Source organism: Salmo salar, chromosome 19 (genome assembly GCF_965601325.2).
Source record: "Salmo salar chromosome 19, fSalSal1, whole genome shotgun sequence".
In the NCBI taxonomy this organism is placed as follows: Eukaryota; Metazoa; Chordata; class Actinopteri; order Salmoniformes; family Salmonidae; genus Salmo; species Salmo salar.
Window position 1 is genome coordinate 44,295,632 of NC_138309.1, and position 25,029 is coordinate 44,320,660.

At 45.8% G+C, this 25,029-nt stretch overlaps 1 protein-coding gene across 4 annotated transcripts in view; it reads right to left on the reverse strand.

The window, feature by feature from the left end:
* Positions 1 to 17,850: 17,850 nt before the first annotated feature.
* pde10a (phosphodiesterase 10A) overlaps positions 17,851 to 25,029 on the reverse strand; it is a 158,775-nt gene continuing 151,596 nt past the window's right edge. For all 4 annotated transcript variants that reach the window (XM_045702323.2, XM_045702325.2, XM_045702322.2 and 1 more), the window contains 3 exons: positions 23,268 to 23,348; positions 22,960 to 23,048; positions 17,851 to 18,574 (listed from right to left, as the gene is read on the reverse strand). In XM_045702323.2, the coding sequence (XP_045558279.2) occupies positions 18,394 to 18,574; positions 22,960 to 23,048; positions 23,268 to 23,348 (351 nt within the window). In that variant the 3' untranslated portion in view covers positions 17,851 to 18,393. The remainder of the gene's footprint in view (positions 18,575 to 22,959; positions 23,049 to 23,267; positions 23,349 to 25,029) is intronic.

The window sequence follows — 25,029 nt, forward strand, 5'->3', positions numbered from 1 at the left end:
GTTTACAGAACTATAGCGTTTGGCAGATGATAAACTATTTTATCATCAAGAAGTCAAAGAATTAAAATGGAGCGTATGATATCTTTCTGTATTCCTTGCTGGCAACATAAAAATATTCCCAGACCTAAAAGTAGCTTCACCATGATAAGCAAATCTGAAATGATAGCTGGATCCGACGGAGAGTGAGTGAACCCCCTCTACCATCAGTCCTATTAGCCAACGTGCAATCATTGGATAACAAAATGGATGAGCTCCGATCAACATTATCCTACCAACGGGACATTCAAAACTGTAATATCTTATGTTTCACCGAGTCGTGGCTGAACGACGACATGGATAACATACAGCTGGCTGGGTTTTCGGTCAATCGGCAAGATAGAACAGCTGCCTCCGGTAAGACGAGGGGTTGGCACTATACATATTTCCTCAATAATCTCGACTAACCGGTGCCCCTGCACATTGACTCTGTACCGGTACATAGCCTCGCTACTATTATTATATTGTTGCTCCTTGATTATTTGTTATTTTTCCTTTTCTTTTATCTTTTATCTTTTATTTATTTATGTTTTACTTGAGTTTATTTTAGTAAATATTTTCTAAACACGTATTTTTCTTAAAACTGCATTGTTGGTTAAGGGCTTGTAAGTAAGCATTTCACTGTAAGGTCTACACCTGTTGTATTCGGTGCATGTGACAAATACGATTTGATTTGATTTATCCTAGTTTGCAATGAGCAATTCGGAGTGCGGCGTCCCTCCAGAATGGTTGCGCGCCGTGCGACAGTTTTTCAGCCTCATTCTAGGCTTTTAGTAGCTAAAACAGACATTACAGGTTTGAAGCACTGTGAAACAGTCATGAAAGCTCACACAGGAAAGGACATTGAGTGTTTTCAAGATATTTCTTTTATAAAACTCATCATTACTGCTCTCTTACATTTACAGTGGAGACATTCCTCAGTTATACCATGTCTAGACAATTATTATAATAGTTATTATAACATGTATAAACCATTCTTATAACAGTTATAACACATCTAGACCATTCTTATAACAGTTATAACACATCTAGACAATTCTTATAACAGTTCCAACATGTATAGACAATTCTTATAACAGTTATTATAACATGTCTAGACCATTCATATAACAGCTATAACATGTATTAGACCATTCTTATAACAGTTATTATAACACGCCTAAGACCGTTCTTATAACAGTTATAACACGTTGAGAACATTGTTATAACAGTTACATCATATCTAGACCATTCGTATAACAGTTATTATAATAAGATGTCTTAGACATTCATATAACAGTTATAACATGTATTGTTACCATTCTTATAACAATTAATAAAACATGTCTAAATCATTCTGTTTCTCTTCATGTTCACTTTGTACAAAACAAAAAGGCCAACATCTTTTTTCTTTGTATAAAAAAATATAAGTTAATTTAAACTCCAATTAAGAAAATAACAATAGTCATAATAATAGCATTAATAATATAATAATCATTGATAATAATAATGATTATTAAAAAAAGCTAAACATAGTGCAGAAATAGTATGCATCCTAAATGGTACCCTAAACCCTATATAGTTCACTACCTTTAACCAGACTAGAGCCCTATGGTGAAAATGTCAGCGCTTTATATAGGATAGGGTGTCATTTGGGAGACAGGCAGGAATAGATGACTGGTGCTGGGAAGTAAAGAGGGACAGTGCAGTGAGGCCTCCCTGACTTACAAGTGGGGGTGGAGGGAGGAAGTGAAGGGGGGGGGGGGTAGTCAAAAGCTCAAACACACACACACACGTACACACACGTACACACAGACAAGGTCAGAAAGTGCATGACTGCCATTGTAAGTTAGCACCATATAAAGCATACAGCGTGCTTTGTCCCAATTAAATTCTAGCATGTATGCATGATCACCCAAGTCATAGACTATTCTCTCTGCTACTGCATTACCCCCAAGTCATAGACTGTTCTCTCTTCTACCACACAGCAAGCAGCACCGATGCACCAAGTCTGGAACCAACAGGACCCTGAACAGATTCTACCCCCAAGCCATAAGACAGATAAATAGTTAGTTAAATAGTTCACCAAATAGCTACCCGGACTATCTGCATTGACCCTTTTTGCTCAAACTTTTTTTGACTAATCACATACAATGCTACTGTTTATCATCTGTCACTTTATTCCTAGTTATATGTACATATCTACCTCAATTACCTCGTACCCCTGCACATTGACTGGTACTGGTACTCCTTGTATGTAGCCAAGTTATTACCTCGTACCCCTGCACATTGACTGGTACCCCTTGTATATAGCCAAGTTATTACCTCATACCCCTGCACATTGACTGGTACCCCTTGTATATAGCCAAGTTATTACCTCATACCCCTGCACATTGACTGGTACTGGTACCCCTTGTATGTAGCCAAGTTATTACTTCGTACCCCTGCACATTGACTGGTACTGGTACCCCTTGTATGTAGCCAAGTTATTATCTCGTACCCCTGCACATTGACTGGTACTGGTACCCCTTGTATGTAGCCAAGTTATTACCTCATACCCCTGCACATTGACTGGTACCCCTTGTATATAGCCAAGTTATTACCTCATACCCCTGCACATTGACTGGTACTGGTACCCTTTGTATATAGCCAAGTTATTACCTCGTACCCCTGCACATTGACTGGTACCCCTTGTATATAGCCAAGTTATTACCTCGTACCCCTGCACATTGACTGGTACTGGTACCCCTTGTATATAGCCAAGTTATTACCTCGTACCCCTGCACATTGACTGGTACTGGTACCCCTTGTATATAGCCAAGTTATCGTTACTCATTGTGTATCTATTGTTAGTTGTATTATTACGTTTTGTTGCTTTTCTATTCTAATTCTATTTTGTTTCTCTCTGTGTTGTTGGGAAGGGCCCGTCACTAAGCATTTCACTGTGAGTCCACACCTGTTGTTTACCAAGCATGTGATGAATAAAATGCGATTGATTTGATCATTACACACCTAATACTGTATATATGTAAAATCAGATAAACAGCAGGGTTGGGGTCCAGTACCTGTCAGATAAACAGCAGGGTTGGGGTCCAGTACCTGTCAGATAAACAGCAGGGTTGGGGTCCAGTACCTGTCAGATAAACAGCAGGGTTGGGGTCCAGTACCTGTCAGATAAACAGCAGGGTTGGGGTCCAGTACCTGTCAGATAAACAGCAGGGTTGGGGTCCAGTACCTGTGAGATAAACAGCAGGGTTGGGGTCCAGTACCTGTCAGATAAACAGCAGGGTTGGGGTCCAGTACCTGTCAGATAAACAGCAGGGTTGGGGTCCAGTACCTCTCAGATAAACAGCAGGGTTGGGGTCCAGTACCTGTCAACAAAGAAGATTCACACCAATAGAATGAATACAGCTAAAACTTAACGGTACTGTTTGTCAGGGTTGGGGTCAATTCCATTTCAATTTAAGGCAATTCAAAACAGAACCCAAATTCCAATTCCATATTTTCCTCATTGAATAACATTGAAGATAAATGGAATTGGAATTTCAGTGTGCTTCCTGAATTGACAGCAGTTCTGAAAAGTAACGCAGGTCCCAGATATGTTTGTTCTCTTGCCAACTCTATTGCTCATTGTCACATGACAATGAGTGACAAGGAGCTGGCATGATAGCATAAAAAGACTGGCACTCAGGCTATAACGCAGCAGGTTATAGGTATCTGATGGTGTCAACCCCCTAGCCAGGTCCCAGATCTGTTTGTGCCGGTGTGACAAAGGGTGCATAGGACCATAGGAATAAGCAAGACAGCATACCTGTAAACAGATCTGGGATCAGGCTATATTGCATATTACAACTACTGCACCTAGGGCTCGATTCAATCCATATCACGGAAATTCAGCACTAAAGCACGATTGAAATGTAAATGTCATTCCCGATGGAGCCGACATAAAGTATGCAGCGTTAACCGTAAATGCAGTCTCCACGAACGCAGGAACATTGTCTTTAAATTTAAAATTGGGAGCATAAAACTATTGGAGCAGGTAAGACTGAATACCGGTAAACAGATCTGGGATCAGGCTATATAAACCACCAGGAACCAGCAACCATACAGTGCATTCGGGAAATATTCAGACCCCTTGACTTTTTCCACATTTTGTTACATTACAGCTTATTCTAAAACGGATTTTAAAAAAAGAAGCAATCTACAGTCGTGGCCAAAAGTTTTGAGAATGACACAAATATTAATTTTCACAAAGTCTGCTGCCTCAGTTTGTATGATGTTAATTTGCATATACTCCAGAATGTTATGAAAAGTGATGAGTCCCTCTTCGCCATGCAAATGAACTGAATCACCAAAAAACATTTCCACGGCATTTCAGCCCTGCCACAAAAGGACCAGCTGGCATCATGTCAGTGATTCTCTCGTTAACACAGGTGTGAGTGTTGATGAGGACAAGCTGGAAATCACTCTGTCATGCTGATTGAGTTCGAATAACAGACTGGAAGCTTCAAAAGGAGGGTGGTGCTTGGAATCATTGTTCTTCCTCTGTCAACCATGGTTACCTGGAAGAAAACACGTGCCGTCATCATTGCTTTGCGTAAAAGGGCTTCACAGGCAAGGATATTGCTGCCAGTAAGATTGCATCTAATCAACCATTTATCGGATCATCAAGAACATCAAGGAGAGCGGTTCAATTGCTGTGAAGAAGGCTTCAGGACACCCAAGAAAGTCCAGCAAGCGTCAGGACCGTCTCCTAAAGTTGATTCAGCTGCGGGATCGGGGAACCACCAGTACAGAGCTTGCTCAGGAATGGCAGCAGGCAAGTGTGAGTGCATCTGCACGCACAGTGAGGCGAAGACTTTTGGAGGATGGCCTGGTGTCAAGAAGGGCAGCAAAGAAGCCACTTCTCTCCAGGAAAAACATCAGGGACAGACTGATATTCTGGTCAACACTGCAAATATTGACTCTTTGCATCAACTTCATGTAATTGTCAATAAAAGCCTTTGACACTTATGAAATGCTTATAATTGTCACGTCCTGACCATAGAAAGCTGTTATTTTCTATGGTAGAGTAGGTCAGGGCTTGACAGGTTTTATTTTCTAGTTTAGATTTTCTATGTTGTTATGTTCTAGTTTTGTATTTCTATGTTGGGTTTTGTTTGGGATGATCTCCAATTAGAGGCAGCTAGTCATTGTTGTCTCTAATTGGAGATCATACTTAAGTAGGTGTTTTTCCCACCTGGGTTTGTGGGAGATTGATTTTGAGTAAGTGTATGTTAACTCTTCGTCACGGTTTGTTGTTTTTGTTCATTCAGTTTATTTTGTATGTATTACATAGTTTCACAGTTCAATAAAATAAGTGGAACGATAATCACGCTGCACTTTGGTCCGCTTCATCCTACGACAACCGTGACAGTAATTATACTTCAGTATTCTATAGTAACATCTGACAAAATATCTAGACACTGAAGCAGCAAACTTTGTGGAAATTAATATTTGTGTCATTCTCAAAACTTTTAGCCTCGACTGTACACACTATACCGCATAAAGGCAAAGCAAAAACCGGTTATTTGAACATTTTGCAAATGTATAAAAACAAAAAATGGAAATATCATATTTACGTAAGTATTCAGACCCTTTACTCAGCACTTTTTTGAAGCACCTTTGGCAGAGAATACTGCATTGAGTCTTCTTGGGTATGATGCTACAAGCTTGGCACACCTGTATTTGTTGAGTTTCTCCTATTCATCTATTCAGCTATTTTCAGGTCTCTCCAGAGATGTTCAATCGGGTTCAAGTCCGGGCTCTGGCTTGGCCACTCAAGGACATTCAGAGACTTGTCCCGAAGCAACACCTGCGTTGTCTAGGCTGTGTGCTTAGGGTCGTTGTCCTGTTGGAAGGTAAACCTTCACCCCAGTTTGAGGTTCTGAGCGCTCTGGAGCAGGTTTTCATCAAGGATCTCTCTGTACTTTGCTCTGTTCATCTTTCCCTCGATCCTGACTAGTGTGCCAGTTACTGCCACTGAAAAACATCCCCACAGCATGATGCTGCCACCACCATGCTTCACCGTAGGGATGGTGCCAGGTTTCCTCCAGACGTCACACTTGCCATTCAGGCCAAAGAGTTCAATCCTGGTTTCATCAGACCCGAGAATCTTGTTTCTCATGGTCTGAAAGTCTTTCGGTGCCTTTTGGCAAACTCCAAGTGGGCTGTCATATGTATTTTACTGAGGAGTGGCTTCCGTCTGGTGTGTGGATGGTAGTGTGGGGGTGATGGTGTGTGTGGGTGGTAGTGTGGGGGTGATGGTGTGTGGGTGGTAGTGAGGGGATGATGGTGTGTGGGTGGTAGTGTGGTGGTGAGTGTGGGGGTGATGGTGTGGGGTGGTAGTGTGTGGGTGATTGTGTGGGGTGGTAGTGTGGGGTGGTGGTGTGGGGGTGATGGTTTGGGGTGGTGGTCTGGAGGGGATGGTGTGGGGTGGTAGTGTGGGGGTGGAGGTGATGGTGTGGGGGTGATGGTGTAGGGTGGTAGTGTGGGGGTGGAGGTGATGGTGTGGGGTGGTAGTGTGGAGGTGATGGTGTGGGGTGGTAGTGTGGAGGTGATGGTGTGGGGGTGATGGTGTGTGGGGGTGGTAGTGTGGGGTGGTGGTCTGGAGGGGATGGTGTGGGGTGGTAGTGTGGGGGTGTAGGGGTGATGGTGTGGTAGTGTGGGGTGATGGTGTGGGGGGATGGTGTGGGGGTGATGGTGTGGGGTGGTGGTGTGGGGTGATGGTGTGGGGTGGTGGTGTGGGGGTGATGGTGTGGGGTGGTGGTGTGGGGGTGATGGTGTGGGATGTTGGTCTGGAGGGGATAGTGTGGGGATGGTGTGGGGTGGTAGTGTGGGGGTGGTGGTGTGGGGTGGTGGTCTGGAAGGGGTGGGGTGGGGTGGTAGTGTGGGGGTGATGGTGTGGGTTGGTGGTGTGGGGTTGATGGTGTGGGGTGGTGGTGATGATGTGGGGTGGTGGTCTGGGGGGGTGGTGTGGGGTGGTGGTCTGGGGGATGGTGTGGGGTGGTGGTGTGGGGGTAATGGTGTGGGGTGGTGGTCTGGAGGGGATAGTGTGGGGATGGTGTGGTGTGTTAGTGTGGGGGTGGTGGTGTGGGGTGGTGGTCTGGAAGGGGTGGGGTGGGGTGGTAGTGTGCGGGTGGTGGTGATGGTGTGGGGTGGTAGTGTGGGGGTGATGGTGTGGGGTGGTAGTGTGGGGTGATGGTGTGTGGGTGGTAGTGTGGGGGTGATGGTGTGTGGTGGTGTGGAGGGGATGGTGTGGGGGTGGTAGTGTGGGGGTGGTGGTGTGGGGGTGATGTTGTGGGGTGGTAATGTGGGGTGATGGTGTGTGGGTGGTAGTGTGGGGGTGATGGTGTGGGGTGGTGGTCTGGAGGGATGGTGTGGGGTGGTGGTCTGGGGGGGATGGTGTGGGGTGGTGGTGTGGGGGTGGTGGTGTGGGGTGGTGGTCTGGAAGGGGTGGGGTGGTAGTGTGGGGGTGATGGTGTGGGGTGGTGGTGTGGGGTTGATGGTGTGGGGTGGTGGTGTGGGGTGGTGGTCTGGAGGGGGTGGTTGTCTGGAGGGGATAGTGTGGGGATGGTGTGGTGTGGTAGTGTGGGGGTGGTGGTGTGGGGTGGTGGTCTGGGGTGGTGGTCTGGAAGGGGTGGGGTGGGGTGGTAGTGTGGGGGTGGTGGTGATGGTGTGGGGGTGGTGGTGTGGGGGTGGTGGTGTGGGGTGGTAGTGTGGGGTGATGGTGTGTGGGTGGTAGTGTGGGGGTGATGGTGTGTGGTGGTGTGGAGGGGATGGTGTGGGGATGGTGTGGGGTGGTAGTGTGGGGTGATGGTGTGTGGGTGGTAGTGTGGGGGTGATGGTGTGGGGTGGTGGTCTGGAGGGATGGTGTGGGGTGGTGGTCTGGGGGGGATGGTGTGGGGTGGTGGTGTGGGGTGGTGGTCTGGGGGGATGGTGTGGGGTGGTGGTGTGGGGGTGATGGTGTGGGGTGGTGGTCTGGGGGGGTGGTGTGGGGTGGTGGTGTGGGGGTGATGGTGTGGGGTGGTAGTGTGGGGTGATGGTGTGGGGTGGTGGTCTGGAGGTGATGGTGTGGGGATGGTGGTGTGGGGTGATGGTGGGGGGATGGTGTGGGGGTGATGGTGTGGGGATGGTGGTGTGGGGGTGATGGTGTGGGGGTGATGGTGTGGGGATGGTGTGGGGATGGTGGTGTGGGGATGGTGGTGTGGGGGTGATGGTGTGGGAATGAACTGTAGCAGTAGTACATACATCCTGGCCTCAAATCATCACCTCAATATTCAAATTAAATGGTAAATTACCATTTGTGATGAAGTACCAATTATATGTTTTAGCAATACAACCGCCGAGGCAGTCATTTGGACTGCTCATTACTTTACCCTTTTTATTACTTTTTTAAAGTCATGCCCCCCTCTATCCTTGACTTGTCCTAAATCAGTCTATATAACACACTGCTGGTGTTAAATCATATCAGAAACACAGCTGGAGTATAACCAGTAATACACTCTTACAAAAAAAGGTGCTATCTAGAACCTAAAATAATTATTTGGATATCCCCATAGGAGAACCCTTTGAAAACAAAACATTTTTTGGTTCCAGATAGAACCCATTTGGGTTCCCTGTAGAACCCTTTGCACAGATGATTCTACATGGAACCCAAAAGGGTTCTTCCTGGAACCAAAAAGGAGTAGAGGGGTGTGGATGAATTACTAAATAAACTTCAGTTAGTGCTAAACACGGCTGCTAGAATCTTGACTAGAACCAACACATTTGAACATATTACTCCAGTGCTAACCTCTCTACATTGGCTTCCTGTTAAGGCTAGGGCTGATTTAAAAGCTTTACTGCTAACCTACAAAGCATTACATGGGCTTGCTCCTAACTATCTCTCCAATTTGGTCCTGCCGTACATACCTACACGTACTCTACGGTTACAAGACGCAGGCCTCCTTACTGTCCCTAGAATTTCTAAGCAAACAGCTGGAGCCAGGGCTTTTTCCTAGAGCTCAATTTTTATGGAATGATCTGCCTATCCATGTGAGAGACGCAGACTCTGTCTCAACCTTTAAGTCTTTATTGAAGACTCATCTCTTCACGGCAAGGCACTGGAGCGACGGACTGCCCTTGCTGTCTCTGCCTGGCCGGGGTTCCCCTCTCTCCACTGGGATTCTCTGCCTCTGACCCCGTTATGGGGGCCGAGTCACTCACTGGCTTACTGGTGCTCTTCCATGCCGTCCCTAGGAGGGGTGCGTCACTTGAGTGGGTTGAGTCACAGACGTGATCTTCCTGTCCGGTTTTGTGCCCCCTTGTGCTCCTACGGTGGATGAGATCTCCGTGGGCTATACTCAGCCTTGTCTCAGGGTGGTAGGTTGGTGGTCTGTTGATATCCCTCTAGTCGTGTGGAGGCTATACTCAGCCTTGTCTCAGGGTAGTAATTTGGTGGTCTGTTGATATCCCTCTAGTGGTCTGGAGGCTGTGCTTTGGCAAAGTGGGCGGGGTTATAACCTGCCTGGTTGGCCCTGTCCGGGTGTATCGTCCGGGGTCCGGGGCCACAGTGTCCACCGACCCACCCGTCTCAGTCTCCAGTATCTATGCTGCAATTGTCTATGTGCCGGGGGGCCAGGGTCAGTCTGTTATATCTGGTGTATTTCTCCTGTCTTATCTTGTGTCCTGTGTGAATTTAAGTATGCTCCCTCTAATTCTCTGTCTCCCTTTCTCCTTCCCCTCCCGGAGGATCTGAGCCCTAGGATCCTGCCTCAGGACTACCTGGCCTGATGACTCCTGGCTGTCCCCACTTCACCTGGTTGTGCTGCTGCTCCAGTTTCAACTGTTCTGCCTGCGACTAGAGATCCTGACCTGTTCGCCGGATGTGCTACCTTGTCCCAGACCTGCTGTTTTCGTCTCTCTCTCTCTCTCTCTCTCTCTACCGCAACTGCTGTCTCAACCTCTGAATGCTCGGCTATGAAAAGCCAACTGACATTTACTCCTGAGGTGCTGACCTGTTGCACCCTCTACAACCACTGTTATTATTATCTGACCCTGCTGGTCATCTATGAACGTTTGAACATCTTGAAGAACATCTGGCTTTAAATGGCCATGTACTGTTATAATCTCCACCCGGCACACCCCTAAGAGCCTGGTTCCTCTCTAGGTTTCTTCCTACGTTTCTGCCTTTCTAGGGAGCTTTTCCTAGCCACTTCTACATCTGCATTGCTTTCTGTTTGGGGTTTTAGGCTGGGTTTCTGTATAGCACTTTGTGACATGGTGGTCTGGTGATGTAAAAAGGGCTTTATAAATACATTTGATTGATTGATTGATTAATACATTCTGAAGGCACTTAGGGTCAGTTTAGGTTCAGTGGGGGTGCTGAAAATATATGTTTATATTCCGGGTTCTGATATTGCTTGTGGTAATATTTCTATATGTCGTTATTTAACTTTGTGTGTATTGTTATGTATTGTCAGGTATTACTGCACTGTTGGAGCTAGGAACATATGCATTTCGCAACACCCGTGATAACATCTGCTAAATATGTGTATGCAACCAATTAAATTTGACTTGTTTTGACTTGACCTGGAACCATAGCTGTGGGAAGATGTTTGGGGGTGCTGAACATTTTTGGTCGGCGCAGAATATATATTTTAGGCCCGCACTACAGACGGCTATGTCGGTCTGCTAATACAGGACTAGTAAAGGTCCAGTGCACTACTTTTGTAACAAAAAAACAGTGATTAAGTAATAATATATTTGATTAAATTCAGAATTTTCAGCACCTCTACTTCCCATTGGTATACCTGGAACCAAAAATGATTTTTCTATGGGGACAGCCAAATAACCCTTTGGGAACCCTTTTTTCTAAGTGTAGGAAGGCATATACTTTAAGGAATGGTTTCTCCCATTGCCCCTCCTTCTCCCTACAGTAGGGCCTGCTCCCCTCCTTCTCGCAACAGTTGGGCCTGCTCCCCTCCTTCTCCCTACAGTAGGGCCTGCTCCCCTCCTTCTCCCTACAGTAGGGCCTGCTCCCCTCCTTCTCCCTACAGTAGGGCCTGCTCCACTCCTTCTCCCGACAGTAGGGCCTGCTCCCCTCCTTCTCCCTACAGTAGGGCCTGCTCCGCTCCTTCTCCCGACAGTAGGGCCTGCTCCCCTCCGTCTCCCTACAGTAGGGCCTGCTCCACTCCTTCTCCCTACAGTAGGGCCTGCTCCACTCCTTCTCCCTACAGTAGGGCCTGCTCCCCTCCTTCTCCCTACAGTAGGGCCTGCTCCACTCCTTCTCCCTACAGTAGGGCCTGCTCCACTCCTTCTCCCTACAGTAGGGCCTGCTCCCCTCCTTCTCCCTACAGTAGGGCCTGCTCCACTCCTTCTCCCTACAGTAGGGCCTGCTCCACTCCTTCTCCCTACAGTAGGGCCTGCTCCGCTCCTTCTCCCTTCAGTAGGGCCTGCTCCCCTCCTTCTCCCTACAGTAGGGCCTTCTCCCCTCCTTCTCCCTACAGTAGGGCCTGCTCCCCTCCTTCTCCCTATAGTAGGCCCTGCTCCCCTCCTTCTCCCTACAGTAGGGCCTGCTCCCCTCCTTCTCCCAACAGTAAGGCCTGCTCCCCTCCTTCTCCCTACATTAAGGCCTGCTCCGCTCCATATCCCAACAGTAGGGCCTGCTCCCCTCCTTCTCCCGACAGTAGGGACTGCTCCCCTCCTTCTCCCTACAGTAGGGCCTGCTCTATCCTTCCCCCTACAGTAGGGCATGCTCCCCTCCTTCTCCCTACAGTAGGGCCTGCTCCCTCCTTCTCCCTACAATAGGGCCTGCCCTCCTCCTTCTCCCAACAGTAGTGCCTGCTCCGCTCCTTCTCCCAACAGTAGGGCCTTCTCCCCTCCTTCTCCCTACAGTAGGGCCTGCTCCCCTCCTTCTCCCTATAGTAGGCCCTGCTCCCCTCCTTCTCCCTACAGTAGGGCCTGCTCCCCTCCTTCTCCCAACAGTAAGGCCTGCTCCCCTCCTTCTCCCTACATTAAGGCCTGCTCCGCTCCATATCCCAACAGTAGGGCCTGCTCCCCTCCTTCTCCCGACAGTGGGGCCTGCTCCCGTCCTTCTCCCAACAGTAGTGCCTGCTCCCTCCTCCTTACAGTAGGGCCTGCTCCGCTCCTTCTCCCTACAGTAGGGCCTGCTCCCTTCCTTCTCCCTACAGTAGTTCCTGCTCCCTCCTCCCTACAGTAGGGCCTGCTCCCCTCCTTCTCCCTACAGTAGGGCCTGCTCCCCTCCTTCTCCCTACAGTAGGGCCTGTTCCCCTCCTTCTCCCGACAGTAGTGCCTGCTCCCCTCCTTCTCCCAACAGTAGGGCCTGCTCCCCTCCTTCTCGCAACAGTAGGGCCTGCTCCCCTCCTTCTCCCTACAGTAGGGCCTGCTCCCCTCCTTCTCCCTACAGTAGGGCCTGCTCCGCTCCTTCTCCCAACAGTAGGGCCTGCTCCCCTCCTTCTCCCTACAGTAGGGCCTGCTCCCCTCCTTCTCCCTACAGTAGGGCCTGCTCCCATCCTTCTCCCAACAGTAGTGCCTGCTCCCTCCTCCCTACAGTAGGGCCTGCTCCACTCCTTCTCCCTACAGTAGAGCCTGCTCCCCTCCTTCTCTCTACAGTAGGGCCTGCTCCCATCCTTCTCCCAACAGTAGTGCCTGCTCCCTCCTCCCTACAGTATGGACTGCTCCGCTCCTTCTCCCTACAGTAGGACTGCTCCCCTCCTTCTCCCTACAGTAGGGCCTGCTCCCCTCCTTCTCCCTACAGTAGGGCCTGCTCCCTCCTCCCTACAGTAGGGCCTGCTCCCCTCCTTCTCCCTACAGTAGGGCCTGCTCCCCTCCTCCCTACAGTAGGGCCTGCTCCCCTCCTTCTCCCTACAGTAGGGCCTGCTCCCCTCCTTCTCCCTACAGTAGGACCTGCTTCCCTCCTTCTCCCTACAGTAGGGCCTGCTCCCTCCTCCCTACAATAGGGCCTGCTCCACTCCAGTAAGGCCTGCTCCCCTCCTTCTCCCTACAGTAGGACCTGCTCCCCTCCTTCTCCCTACAGTAGGGCCTGCTCCCTCCTCCCTACAATAGGGCCTGCTCCACTCCAGTAAGGCCTGCTCCCCTCCTTCTCCCTACAGTAGGGCCTGCTCCCCTCCTTCTCCCTACAGTAGGGCCTGCTCCCCTCCTTCTCCCTACAGTAGTGCCTGCTCCCCTCCTTCTCCCTACAGTAGGGCCTGCTCCCTCCTCCCTACAATAGGGCCTACTCCCCTCCTTCTCCCTACAGTAGGGCCTGCTCCCCTCCTTCTCCCTACAGTAGGGCCTGCTCCCTTCATTCTCCCTACAGTAGGGCCTGCTCTGCTACTTCAGTGGAAGGTGCCGTGCCCAGTTGATAATCACACCGATAATTGCCTCAAAACTTAACCTAAACAGTACCAAATCTAACTTCACACATACAGTTGAAGTCGGAAGTTTACCTACACTTAGGTTGGAGTCATTAAAACTAGTTTTTCAACCACTCCACAAATTTCTTGTTAACAAACTATAGCTTGGGAAGTCAGTTAGGACATCTACTTTGTGCATGACACAAGTAATTTTTCCAACAATTGTTTACAGACAGATTATTTCACTTATAATTGACTGTATCACAATTCCAGTGGGTCAGAAGTTTACATACACTAAGTTGACTGTACTTTTAAACAGCTTGGAAAATTCCAGAAAATGATGTCATGGCTTTAGAAGCTTCTGATAGGCTAATTGACATAATTTCAGTCAATTGGAGGTGTACCTGTGGATGTATTTCAAGGCCTATCTTCAAACTCCGTGCCTCTTTGCTTGACATAATGGGAAAATCAAAAGAAATCAAGACCTCAGAAAAAAAAATTGTCGACCTCCACAAGTCTGGTTCATCCTTGGGAGCAATTTCCAAACGCCTGAAGGTGCCACGTTCATCTGTACAAACAATAATACGCAAGTATAAACACCATGGGACCACGCAGCCGTCATACTGCTCAGGATTGAGACGCGTTCTGTCTCCTAGATGTGAACGTACTTTGGTGCGAAAAGTGCAAATCAATCCCAGAAGAACAGCAAAGGACCTTGTGAAGATGCTGGAGGAAACCGGTACAAAAGTATCAATATTCACAGTAAAACGATTCCTATATCGACATAACCTGAAAGGCCGCTCAGCAAGGAAGAAGCCACTGCTTGCAAGCCGAAGAACACCATCCCAACCGTTAAGCACGAGGGTGGCAGCATCATGTTGTGGGGGTGCTTTGCTGCAGGAGGGACTGGAGTACTTCACAAAATAGATGGCATCATGAGGTTGGAAAATGATGTGGATATATTGAAGCAACATCTCAAGACATCAGTCAGGAAGTTAAAGCTTGGTCGCAAATGGGTCTTCCAAATGGACAATGACCCCAAGCATACTTCCAAAGTTGTGGCAAAATGGCATAAGGACAACAAAGTCAAGGTATTGGAGTGGCCATCACAAAGCCCTGACCTCAACCATATACAAAATTTGTGGGCAGAACTGAAAAAGCGTGTGCGAGCAAGGAGGCCTACAAACCTGACCCAGTTACACCAGCTCTGTCAGGAGGAATGGGCCAAAATTCCCCCAACTTATTATGGGAAGCTTGTGAAAGGCTACCCGACACGTTTAACCCAAGTTAAACAATTTAAAGGCAATGCTACCAAATACTAATTGAGTGTATGTAAACTTCTGACCCACTGGGAACGTGATGAAAGAAATAAAAGCTCAAATAAATCATTCTCTCTACTATTATTCTGACATTTCACATTCTTAAAATAAAGTGGTGATCCTAACTGACCTAAGACAGGGAATTTTTACTAGGATTAAATGTCTGGAATTGTGAAAAACTGAGTTTAAATGTATTTGGCTAAGGTGTACGTAAACTTCTGACTTCAACTGTATAACAACAGATGAAATAAATGAAGTAAAGTATGATAGGGGAAAATGGGTGAGTTGGTGCGCGAGGGGAAGTGAACCGAACCATGCATAATTATCTCATAACCAATGGTGAATGAAGAACAGGGCCATTCTATTGTACTGCTTTATATGTATGTACCTTCTATCAGTCCACCAAATCCAAGCAGTCTTATCAGTCTAGTCTGGCCTACATGGAGTACACAGTGAGAGTGTGACCAAGACCAATGGATGTACACGATGCGTTAGCTCTGCTACAAGATCTGAATGAAAACGACTCAGATGGAAGAAATGAATCATGACATCTCTGATGATTATTCTTCTGATTCTGAGCCTCAGCCTGAACCCACACCTCCGAGGACTAAGCCTCATCCTGAACCTACACCTCTGAGGACTAAGCCTCATCCTGAACCTACACCCCCGAGGACTAAGTCTCATCCTAAACCTACACCTCCGAGGACTAAGCCTCATCCTGAACCTACACCTCCAAGGACTAAGCCTCATCCTGAACCTACACCCCCGAGGACTAAGCCTCATCCTGAACCTACACCCCCGAGGACTAAGCCTCTTACTGAACCTACACCCCCGAGGACTAAGCCTCATCCTGAACCTACACCTCCAAGGACTAAGCCTCATCCTGAACCTACACCCCCGAGGACTAAGCCTCATCCTGAACCTACACCCCCGAGGACTAAGCCTCATCCTGAACCTACACCTCAGAGGACTAAGCCTCATCCTGAACCTACACCCCCGAGGACTAAGCCTCATCCTGAACCTACACCCCCGAGGGCTAACTGCAAAAAAGCCAGAACGGTGCGCACTGAGCAGGTGCCTGTGCCACCACCAAATGAAACGGTGAGACAGTGGAGAGGAAGGGACGGCACCGTTTGGATGCTACGGGCCGATTATCAGCACAAAATGTAATCACTGAGAGAGCAGGCCCTACATCTCAGAAATGCACTCACCAGCTTTTGTTGTTTATGTGACATGGACATGCTCCAGCACATCAGGGGCTCCAGCACATCAGGGGCTCCAGCACATGTGGCGGAGGCGCACAGGGAGCAAGGAGACCGTTTGGATAGAACAAGCAAGTGACAATGCTACGGGCCGATTATCATACATATATCTCAAACGTTTTATGAGTACAACTGGAAATGGTAAGGAAAATATCAAAGACAATTTACTGTCAATATTAGATTAATTGAGGTATATAGTATTATTCACAAAATCATTGTTTTCAAATGTATGAATCATGTTAACTTTCCCCAAATTCCCCGGTTTTCCAGAAATCCTGGTTGAAGGATTCCTGGATTTCCTTCTTATTCCCTCGTTATTCCAAGAGTCTTTCAACCAGGATTTCTGGAAAACCGGGGAATTTGGGGAAAGTTAAGGAAAACGTGCAACCCTATAGAGAGTATTCCTTATGCCTGCTGTCTTGACATAATGTTCTGGCTATCAATCAATATCTATTCATTTTAAATCAACGTTGTAGCAATGTGCGTGTCTGTCCTGCGCCTTGGTGTGCTATGAAAGCAGTACAGAGAATAGATGTACCATTGGACTTGACTTAGGAGCTGTTCTACTTGGTAAGACAGCACAAACAGATCTGGGACCAGTCTACAACTAGAGCTCAAAAACAGACTGATTGCCCAAGTTTCTGGGTTCTAGAACCTAAAAGACTGATTGCCCAAGATTCTGGGTTCTAGAACCTAAAAGACTGATTGCCCAAGGTTCTGGGTTCTAGAACCTAAAAGACTGTTTGCTCAAAGTTCTGGGTTCTGTTAACCAGGCAGTCAAAAGGCTGGCTTGTAGTCAGAAGACTGTTTCTCTAAGCCAAGGCAACACCAGGGGCAAGTAGTGGGGTGGCGAGATGCAGACCTGGTAGGTTTAAATACTATTGGAAATCTTTCAAATACTTTTAGCAATTGCTTAAGCCTGCATATATTGCCAGATGGGCAGGATTTACAGTTGCAACTCTTCGATTTGTTTTATTGTGCCAGGCAAACTCAATCAAGCCCAGATGAAGTATTTGAAATTATTTCAAAAAATATTTGAACTCAGGTCTGCCTGAGTGTTGGGTGCTATTTCTGCATAGAACATTCTGACCCTCGTGTGACACGACTAGCTAAATGTTGACATGATCTAACTCAGCCCTGTTGGTCACACTAACTTTGTCTGTCTGTGCTTTACCCAAGACGCTGTCTCTGAGTAGAATAGACTAGGATGTATGTTTTTTCGATGTCTTCATTCAAGTACTGCAAAAACACTTTTTTTGTTGTTGCTCAAAGTGACAGAAAACATTCTAGAAATATTTGTTGCGACATGCTAAACATTCTTTCTGTCTCTCTTAGAGAGACAACCACCTCCTCCCATGTAGTTTTGCTTGCGATAAGTCAGTCAGCCTACTACTGCAGGCAAACAAACAGTACCAATACAGTGCACTACTTTTGAACAGGGCCCATATTGCTCCGGTCAAAAGTTGTGCACTATGTAGTGGATTAGGGTGCCATTTCAGCACTAGCGGTTCTGGGGGGGGGGGGGCAGTTCCCCTGTGACAACAATTTTGGACCCCCTTGTGCCCCCCTAAATGTGGAGTATGAAATAATTTTTACATAACTAATTTTTGCTATCGTTCTTTTTTTACATCCGTTATTAGACAGTGGCAACGATGATGATTATGAACATGGTCTGTTGCCTGCTAATGCCTGCAATGCAGTGAAGAAAACGATATGACAACAATAACGTCTAATGTAACTGGCCCCTCTAACAGTAAAACTGGCCCCAGCTTGGCCCCCCCAGTTAAATGGTCTAGAACCGCCACTGCATTTCAGACACATTCATAAAGTCTGAAACTACAAAAAAAACAGTCAAGATTTCACAACCCTCCTGACCTTTATAAAGGATTAGAGTGTAAAGACTAAGGCCTCTGCAAATTACAAGACCGGAACATAAAACAAACCAAACAACACCACAGACATACTGATCCGTTTGGACAGGTATGAATTGGTTCCCAAGCAGTGGAGTTGATCAGGTGAGTCCCCACCTCAAGGACAAGTCCAGGTAGTTCCTCCCTGTTTCGGCTCGTTAGTTTCCGTTTCGTGCCCTAATTGATCGAGACCCCGCTGTCCTCCAGCCGTCCATCCGTGTGTCTACGGAGCAATGAAGACTGTCAGGGTTACCTCCTCACCTCCCTCACCCAATGAGGTAACTGTGTGGTCCTGAAAAGAATCCCCTTGTTTGTAAATCCACCAATCACCTTCCCTAGTCCCTACGCATGTGTCCCCCTCCTTCCTGTTTCAGCATGAAGTGAGGCTCTAACAGTTCAGACAGGAAGTAGTCCCTGTTAATGGCAGGGGATGTGTTGAGGGCATATTGACTTGTAAAGTAGTGAGGGCGAGCAGTGGCTTCACCGTCAGTCAGTTGTCCACCTTCACAGGGCCTGAGTCGGGGTTAGATGGTTCCTCAGTGCTGGGCTCTACCCTGGGATCAACAGGCTCTACCCTGGGATCAACAGGCTCTGGTGGAGCCCACACTCCTCTCACTCCACTGTCCTCCTCCTCTCCATTTACTATCTTCTCCCACTGGCCAAGGTTCTCCCTGTGGAAACAATCAGAATACCAAAAGGCTTTTTACTACTAGCTCTGACTTTGCTGTTGCTTGATTGTCCCTAGCTATCTGAAGATGAATGGACTAAATGTGACTGTTATACGTGGTTGTCTGACCTAGCTATCTGAATGCTGTATGCCACTCTGGATAAAAGCAGCTGTTAAATGACTACAATAGAAATGTAAAGGGAAGTAGATTGTGTCTATCTCTCTGTGTGTGTATCTGTTTGTGTGTGTGTGTGTGTGTTTATCTGTGTTTGTGTAAATATATCTCTGTGTGTGTGTGTATGTATGTGTGTGTGTGTGTATATATCTGTTTGTGTGTGTGTGTATCTCTCTGAGTGTGTGCGAGTGTGTATCTGTTTGTGTGTGTGTGTGTGTGTATCTCTCTGAGTGTGTGCGTGTGTGTGTATATATCTGTTTGTGTGTGTGTGTGTATATATCTGTTTGTGTGTGTGTATCTGTTTGTGTGTGTATCTCTCAGTGTGTGCGTGTGTGTGTATATATCTGTTTGTGCGTGTGTGTATATGTTTGTGTGTGTGTGTATCTCTGTGTGTGTGTGTGTGTGTGTGTGTGTGTGTGTGTGTGTGTGTGTGTGTGTGTGTGTGTGTGTGTGTGTGTGTGTGTGTGTGTGTGTGTGTATATATACAGTTGAAGTCAGAAGTTTACATACACCTTAGCCAAATACATTTAAACTCAGTTTTTCACAATTCCTGACATTTAATCGTAGTAAAAATTCCCTGTCTTAGGTCAGTTAGGATCACCACTTTATTTTAAGAATGTGAAATGTCAGAATAATAGCAGAGAAAAATATATTTCAGCTTTTATTTCTTTCATCACATTCCCAGTGGGTCAGAAGTTTACATACACTCAGTTAGTATTTGATAGCATTGCCTTTAAATTGTTTAACTTGGGTCAAACGTTTTGGGTAGCCTTCCACAAGCTTCCCATAATAAGTTGGGTGAATTTTGGCCCATTCCTCCTGACAGAGCTGGTGTAACTGTGTCAGGTTTGTAGGCCTCCTTGCTCGCACACGCTTTTTCAGTTCTGCCCACAAATCTTCTATAGGATTGAGGTCAGGGCTTTGTGATGGCCACTCCAATACCTTGACTTTGTTGTCCTTAAGCCATTTTGTCACAACTTTGGAAGTATACTTGGGTTCATTATCCATTTGGAAGACCCATTTGCGACCAAGCTTTAACTTCCTGACTGATGTCTTGAGATGTTGCTTCAATATATCCACATAATTTTCCAACCTCATGATGCCATCTATTTTGTGAAGTGCACCAGTCCCTCCTGCAGCAAAGCTCCCCCACAACATGATGCTGCCACCCCCATGCCTTATGGTTGGGATGGTGTTCTTCGGCTTGCAAGCCTCCCCCTTTATCCTCCAAACATAATGATGGTTATTATGGCCAAACAGTTCTATTTTTGTTTCATCAGTCCAGAGGACATTTCTCCAAAAAGTACAATCTCTGTCCCCATGTGCAGTTGCAAAACGCAGTCTGGCTTTTATTTGGCAGTTTTGGAGCAGTGACTTCTTCCTTGCTGAGCGGCCTTTCAGGTTATGTCGATATAGGACTTGTTTTACTGTGGATATAGATACTTTTGTACCCGTTTCCTCCAGCATCTTCACAAGGTCCTTTGCTGTTGTTCTGGGATTGATTTGCACTTTTCGCACCAAAGTACGTTCATCTCTAGGAGACAGAACGCGTCTCAATCCTGAGCGGTATGACGGCTGCGTGGTCCCATGGTGTTTATACTTGGTACTATTGTTTGTACAGATGAACGTGGTACCTTCAGGTGTTTGGAAATTGCTCCCAAGGATGAACCACATTTGTGGAGGTCGACAATTTTTTTTTCTGAGGTCTTGGCTGATTTCTTTTGATTTTCCCATGATGTCAAGCAAAGAGGCGCTGAGTTTGAAGGTAGGCCTTGAAATACATCCACAGGTACACCACCAATTGACTCAAATGACATCAATTAGCCTATCAGAAGCTTCTAAAGCCATGGCATCATTTTCTGGAATTTTCCAAGCTGTTTAAAGGCACAGTCAACTTAGTGTATGTAAACTTCTGACCCACTGGAATTGTGATACAGTCAATTATAAGTGAAATAATCTGTCTGTAAACAATTGTTGGAAAAATGACTTGTGTTTATGCACAAAGTAGATGTCCTAACCGACTTGCCAAAACTATAGTTTGTTAACAAGAAATTTGTGGAGTGGTTGAAAAACGAGTTTTAATGACTCCAACCTAAGTGTAGGTAAACTTCTGACTTCAACTGTATATGATGTGTGTGTAGTCCATGTAATATATGATGTGTGTAGTCCATGTAATATACGGTGTGTGTAGTCCATGTAATATATGGTGTGTGTAGTCCATGTAATATATGGTGTGTGTAGTCCATGTAATATATGATGTGTGTAGTCCATGTAATATACGGTGTGTGTAGTCCATGTAATATATGGTGTGTAGTCCATGTAATATACGGTGTGTGTAGTCCATGTAATATATGGTGTGTGTAGTCCATGTAATATATGGTGTGTGTAGTCCATGTAATATACGGTGTGTGTAGTCCATGTAATATATGGTGTGTAGTCCATGTAATATATGGTGTGTGTAGTCCATGTAATATACGGTGTGTGTAGTCCATGTAATATATGGTGTGTGTAGTCCATGTAATATATGGTGTGTGTAGTCCATATAATATATGGTGTGTGTAGTCCTTGTAATATACGGTGTGTGTAGTCCATGTAATATATGGTGTGTGTAGTCCATGTAATATAATGTGTGTGTAGTCCATGTAATATATGGTGTGTGTAGTCCATGTAATATATGGTGTGTGTAGTCCATGTAATATATGATGTGTGTAGTCCATGTAATATACGGTGTGTGTAGTCCATGTAATATATGGTGTGTAGTCCATGTAATATACGGTGTGTGTAGTCCATGTAATATACGGTGTGTGTAGTCCATGTAATATATGGTGTGTGTAGTCCATGTAATATATGGTGTGTGTAGTCCATGTAATATATGATGTGTGTAGTCCATGTAATATACGGTGTGTGTAGTCCATGTAATATATGGTGTGTAGTCCATGTAATATACGGTGTGTGTAGTCCATGTAATATATGGTGTGTGTAGTCCATGTAATATATGGTGTGTGTAGTCCATGTAATATACGGTGTGTGTAGTCCATGTAATATATGGTGTGTAGTCCATGTAATATATGGTGTGTGTAGTCCATGTAATATACGGTGTGTGTAGTCCATGTAATATATGGTGTGTGTAGTCCATGTAATATATGGTGTGTGTAGTCCATATAATATATGGTGTGTGTAGTCCTTGTAATATATACGGTGTGTGTAGTCCATGTAATATATGGTGTGTGTAGTCCATGTAATATAATGTGTGCGTAGTCCATGTAATATATGGTGTGTAGTCCATGTAATATATGATGTGTGTAGTCCATGTAATATATGGTGTGTGTAGTCCATGTAATATATGGTGTGTAGTCCATGTAATATATGGTGCGTAGTCCATGTAATATACGGTGTGTGTAGTCCATGTAATATACGGTGTGTGTAGTCCATGTAATATATGGTGTGTGTAGTCCATGTAATATATGGTGTGGAGTCCATGTAATATATGGTGCGTAGTCCATGTAATATATGGTGTGTAGTCCATGTAATATATGGTGCGTAGTCCATGTAATATATGGTGCGTAGTCCATGTAATATATGGTGTGTGTAGTCCATGTAATATATGGTGTGGAGTCCATGTAATATATGGTGCGTAGTCCATGTAATATATGGTGTGTGTAGTCCATGTAATATATGGTGTGTGTAGTCCATGTAATATATGGTGCGTAGTCCATGTAATATATGGTGTGTAGTCCATGTAATATATGGTGTGTGTAGTCCATGTAATATATGGTGCGTAGTCCATGTAATATATGGTGTGTGTAGTCCATGTAATATATGGTGTGTGTAGTCCATGTAATATATGGTGTGTGTAGTCCATGTAATATATGGTGCGTAGTCCATGTAATATATGGTGCGTAGTCCATGTAATATACGGTGTGTGTAGTCCATGTAATATATGGTGCGTAGTCCATGTAATATATGGTGCGTAGTTCATGTAATATACGGTGTGTGTAGTCCATGTAATATACGGTGTGTGTAGTCCATGTAATATATGGTGTGTGTAGTCCATGTAATATATGGTGCGTAGTCCATGTAATATACGGTGTGTGTAGTCCATGTAATATATGGTGCGTAGTTCATGTAATATACGGTGTGTGTAGTCCATGTAATATACGGTGTGTGTAGTCCATGTAATATATGGTGTGTGTATTGTACAGTATGTAACTCACTTGCAGGCTTCTAGAAGAGGGCTGGAAGGGGGGAAGAGCTCAGATAAGGTAGTATAACATGGGAGCGCAACAGCATTGTAGAACCCCACCTAGAAAAACAGAGAAGGAGAATCCAGTAGAGAGGAGGGAACAAGGGCAGAGGGAAGGGAACAAGGGCAGAGGGAAGGGAACATCTTGCCAGAATGAGACACAGACCAGGTAATGTTCTTCTTAGTGTGTGTGTGTGTGTGTGTGTGTGTGTGTGTGTGTGTGTGTGTGTGTGTGTGTGTGTGTGTGTGTGTGTGTATGTGTGTGTGTGTAGTTCTTACCTGCCCCTGAGGAACCTCTTTCTTCTTATCTCTGTCCATCATAGGGATGGGCTGTATACCTATCTTCTTCATCTCATCCCCCTGTAGAGGAGAGGAGGAGAGGAAGAGGAGAGGAGATAAAGGAGGGAGAGAGGAGAGGAGATAAAGGAGGGAGAGAGAGGGGAGGAAGATGGAAGAAAGAGATGAGGTAGAATGGAGGAGGTTATTGAGATTAAAGGACAAAAGAAAGTGACACCTGATGATCTTTTGAGTACTATGATCATTCCTTTGTCATAATCTATTCAGAATCATATAGAATGAAGGAATTGATTAACTCTATAAAGCAGTAGTATACTCTTAGAGAGAAAGCTGCTCTCTAGAACCTAAAAGGGTTCTTTGGCTGAAAATAACTATTTTTTTTTGTTTCAAGTGGAACCCTTTTACTAATACAAGGTTCTACGTGGAACCCTTTCACCACTAAAAGGTTCTAAGTAGAACCCTTTCACCACTAAAAGGTTCTAAGTAGAACTCTTTCACCACTAAAATGTTCTAAGTAGAACCCTTTCACCACTAAAAGGTTCTAAGTAGAACCCTTTCACCAATAAAAGGTTCTAAGTAGAACCCTTTCACCACTAAAAGGTTCTAAATAGAACTCTTTCACCACTAAAAGGTTCTAAGTAGAACCCTTTCACAACTAAAAGGTTCTAAATAGAACTCTTTCACCACTAAAAGGTTCTAAGTAGAACTATTTCACCACTAAAAGGTTCTAAGTAGAACCCTTTCACCACTAAAAGGTTCTAAGTAGAACCCTTTCACAACTAAAAGGTTCTAAATAGAACTCTTTCACCACTAAAAGGTTCTAAGTAGAACTCTTTCACCACTAAAAGGTTCTAAGTAGAACCCTTTCACCACTAAAAGGTTCTAAGTAGAACCCTTTCACCACTAAAAGGTTCTAAGTAGAACCCTTTCACCACTAAAAGGTTCTAAGTAGAACTCTTTCACCACTAAAAGGTTCTAAGTAGAACTCTTTCACCACTAAAAGGTTCTTATTGATGAGCACTATGAACCATATGACGAATGAACTCCTTACAACAATTTTTTTTAATATATATTTTTTTACCTTTATTTAACTAGGCAAGTCAGTTAAAAACAAATTCTTATTTTCAATGACGGACTAGGATCAGTGGGTTAACTGCCTTGTTCAGGGACAGAATGACAGATTTTTACCTTGTCACCTCGGGGATTCAATCTAGCAACCTTTCTGTTACCAGCCCAACGCTCTAACCACTAGTCTACCTGCCGTCCCTACACTCTAACCACTAGTCTACCTGCCGTCCCTACACTCTAACCACTAGGCTACCTGCCGTCCCTACACTCTAACCACTAGTCTACCTGCCGTCCCTACACTCTAACCACTAGGCTGCCTGCCGCCCTCTACACTCTAACCACTAGTCTACCTGCCGTCCCTACACTCTAACCACTAGGCTACCTGCCGTCCCTACACTCTAACCACTAGGCTGCCTGCCGCCCTCTACACTCTAACCACTAGGCTGCCTGCCGCCCTCTACACTCTAACCACTAGGCTACCTGCCGTCCATACACTCTAACCACTAGGCTGCCTGCCGCCCTCTACACTCTAACCACTAGGCTACCTGCCGTCCCCCCGCTCTAACCACTAGGTTACCTGCCGTCCCTACACTCTAACCACTAGTCTACCCGCCGTCCCTACACTCTAACCACTAGGTTACCCGCCATCTCTACACTCTAACCACTAGGCTACCTG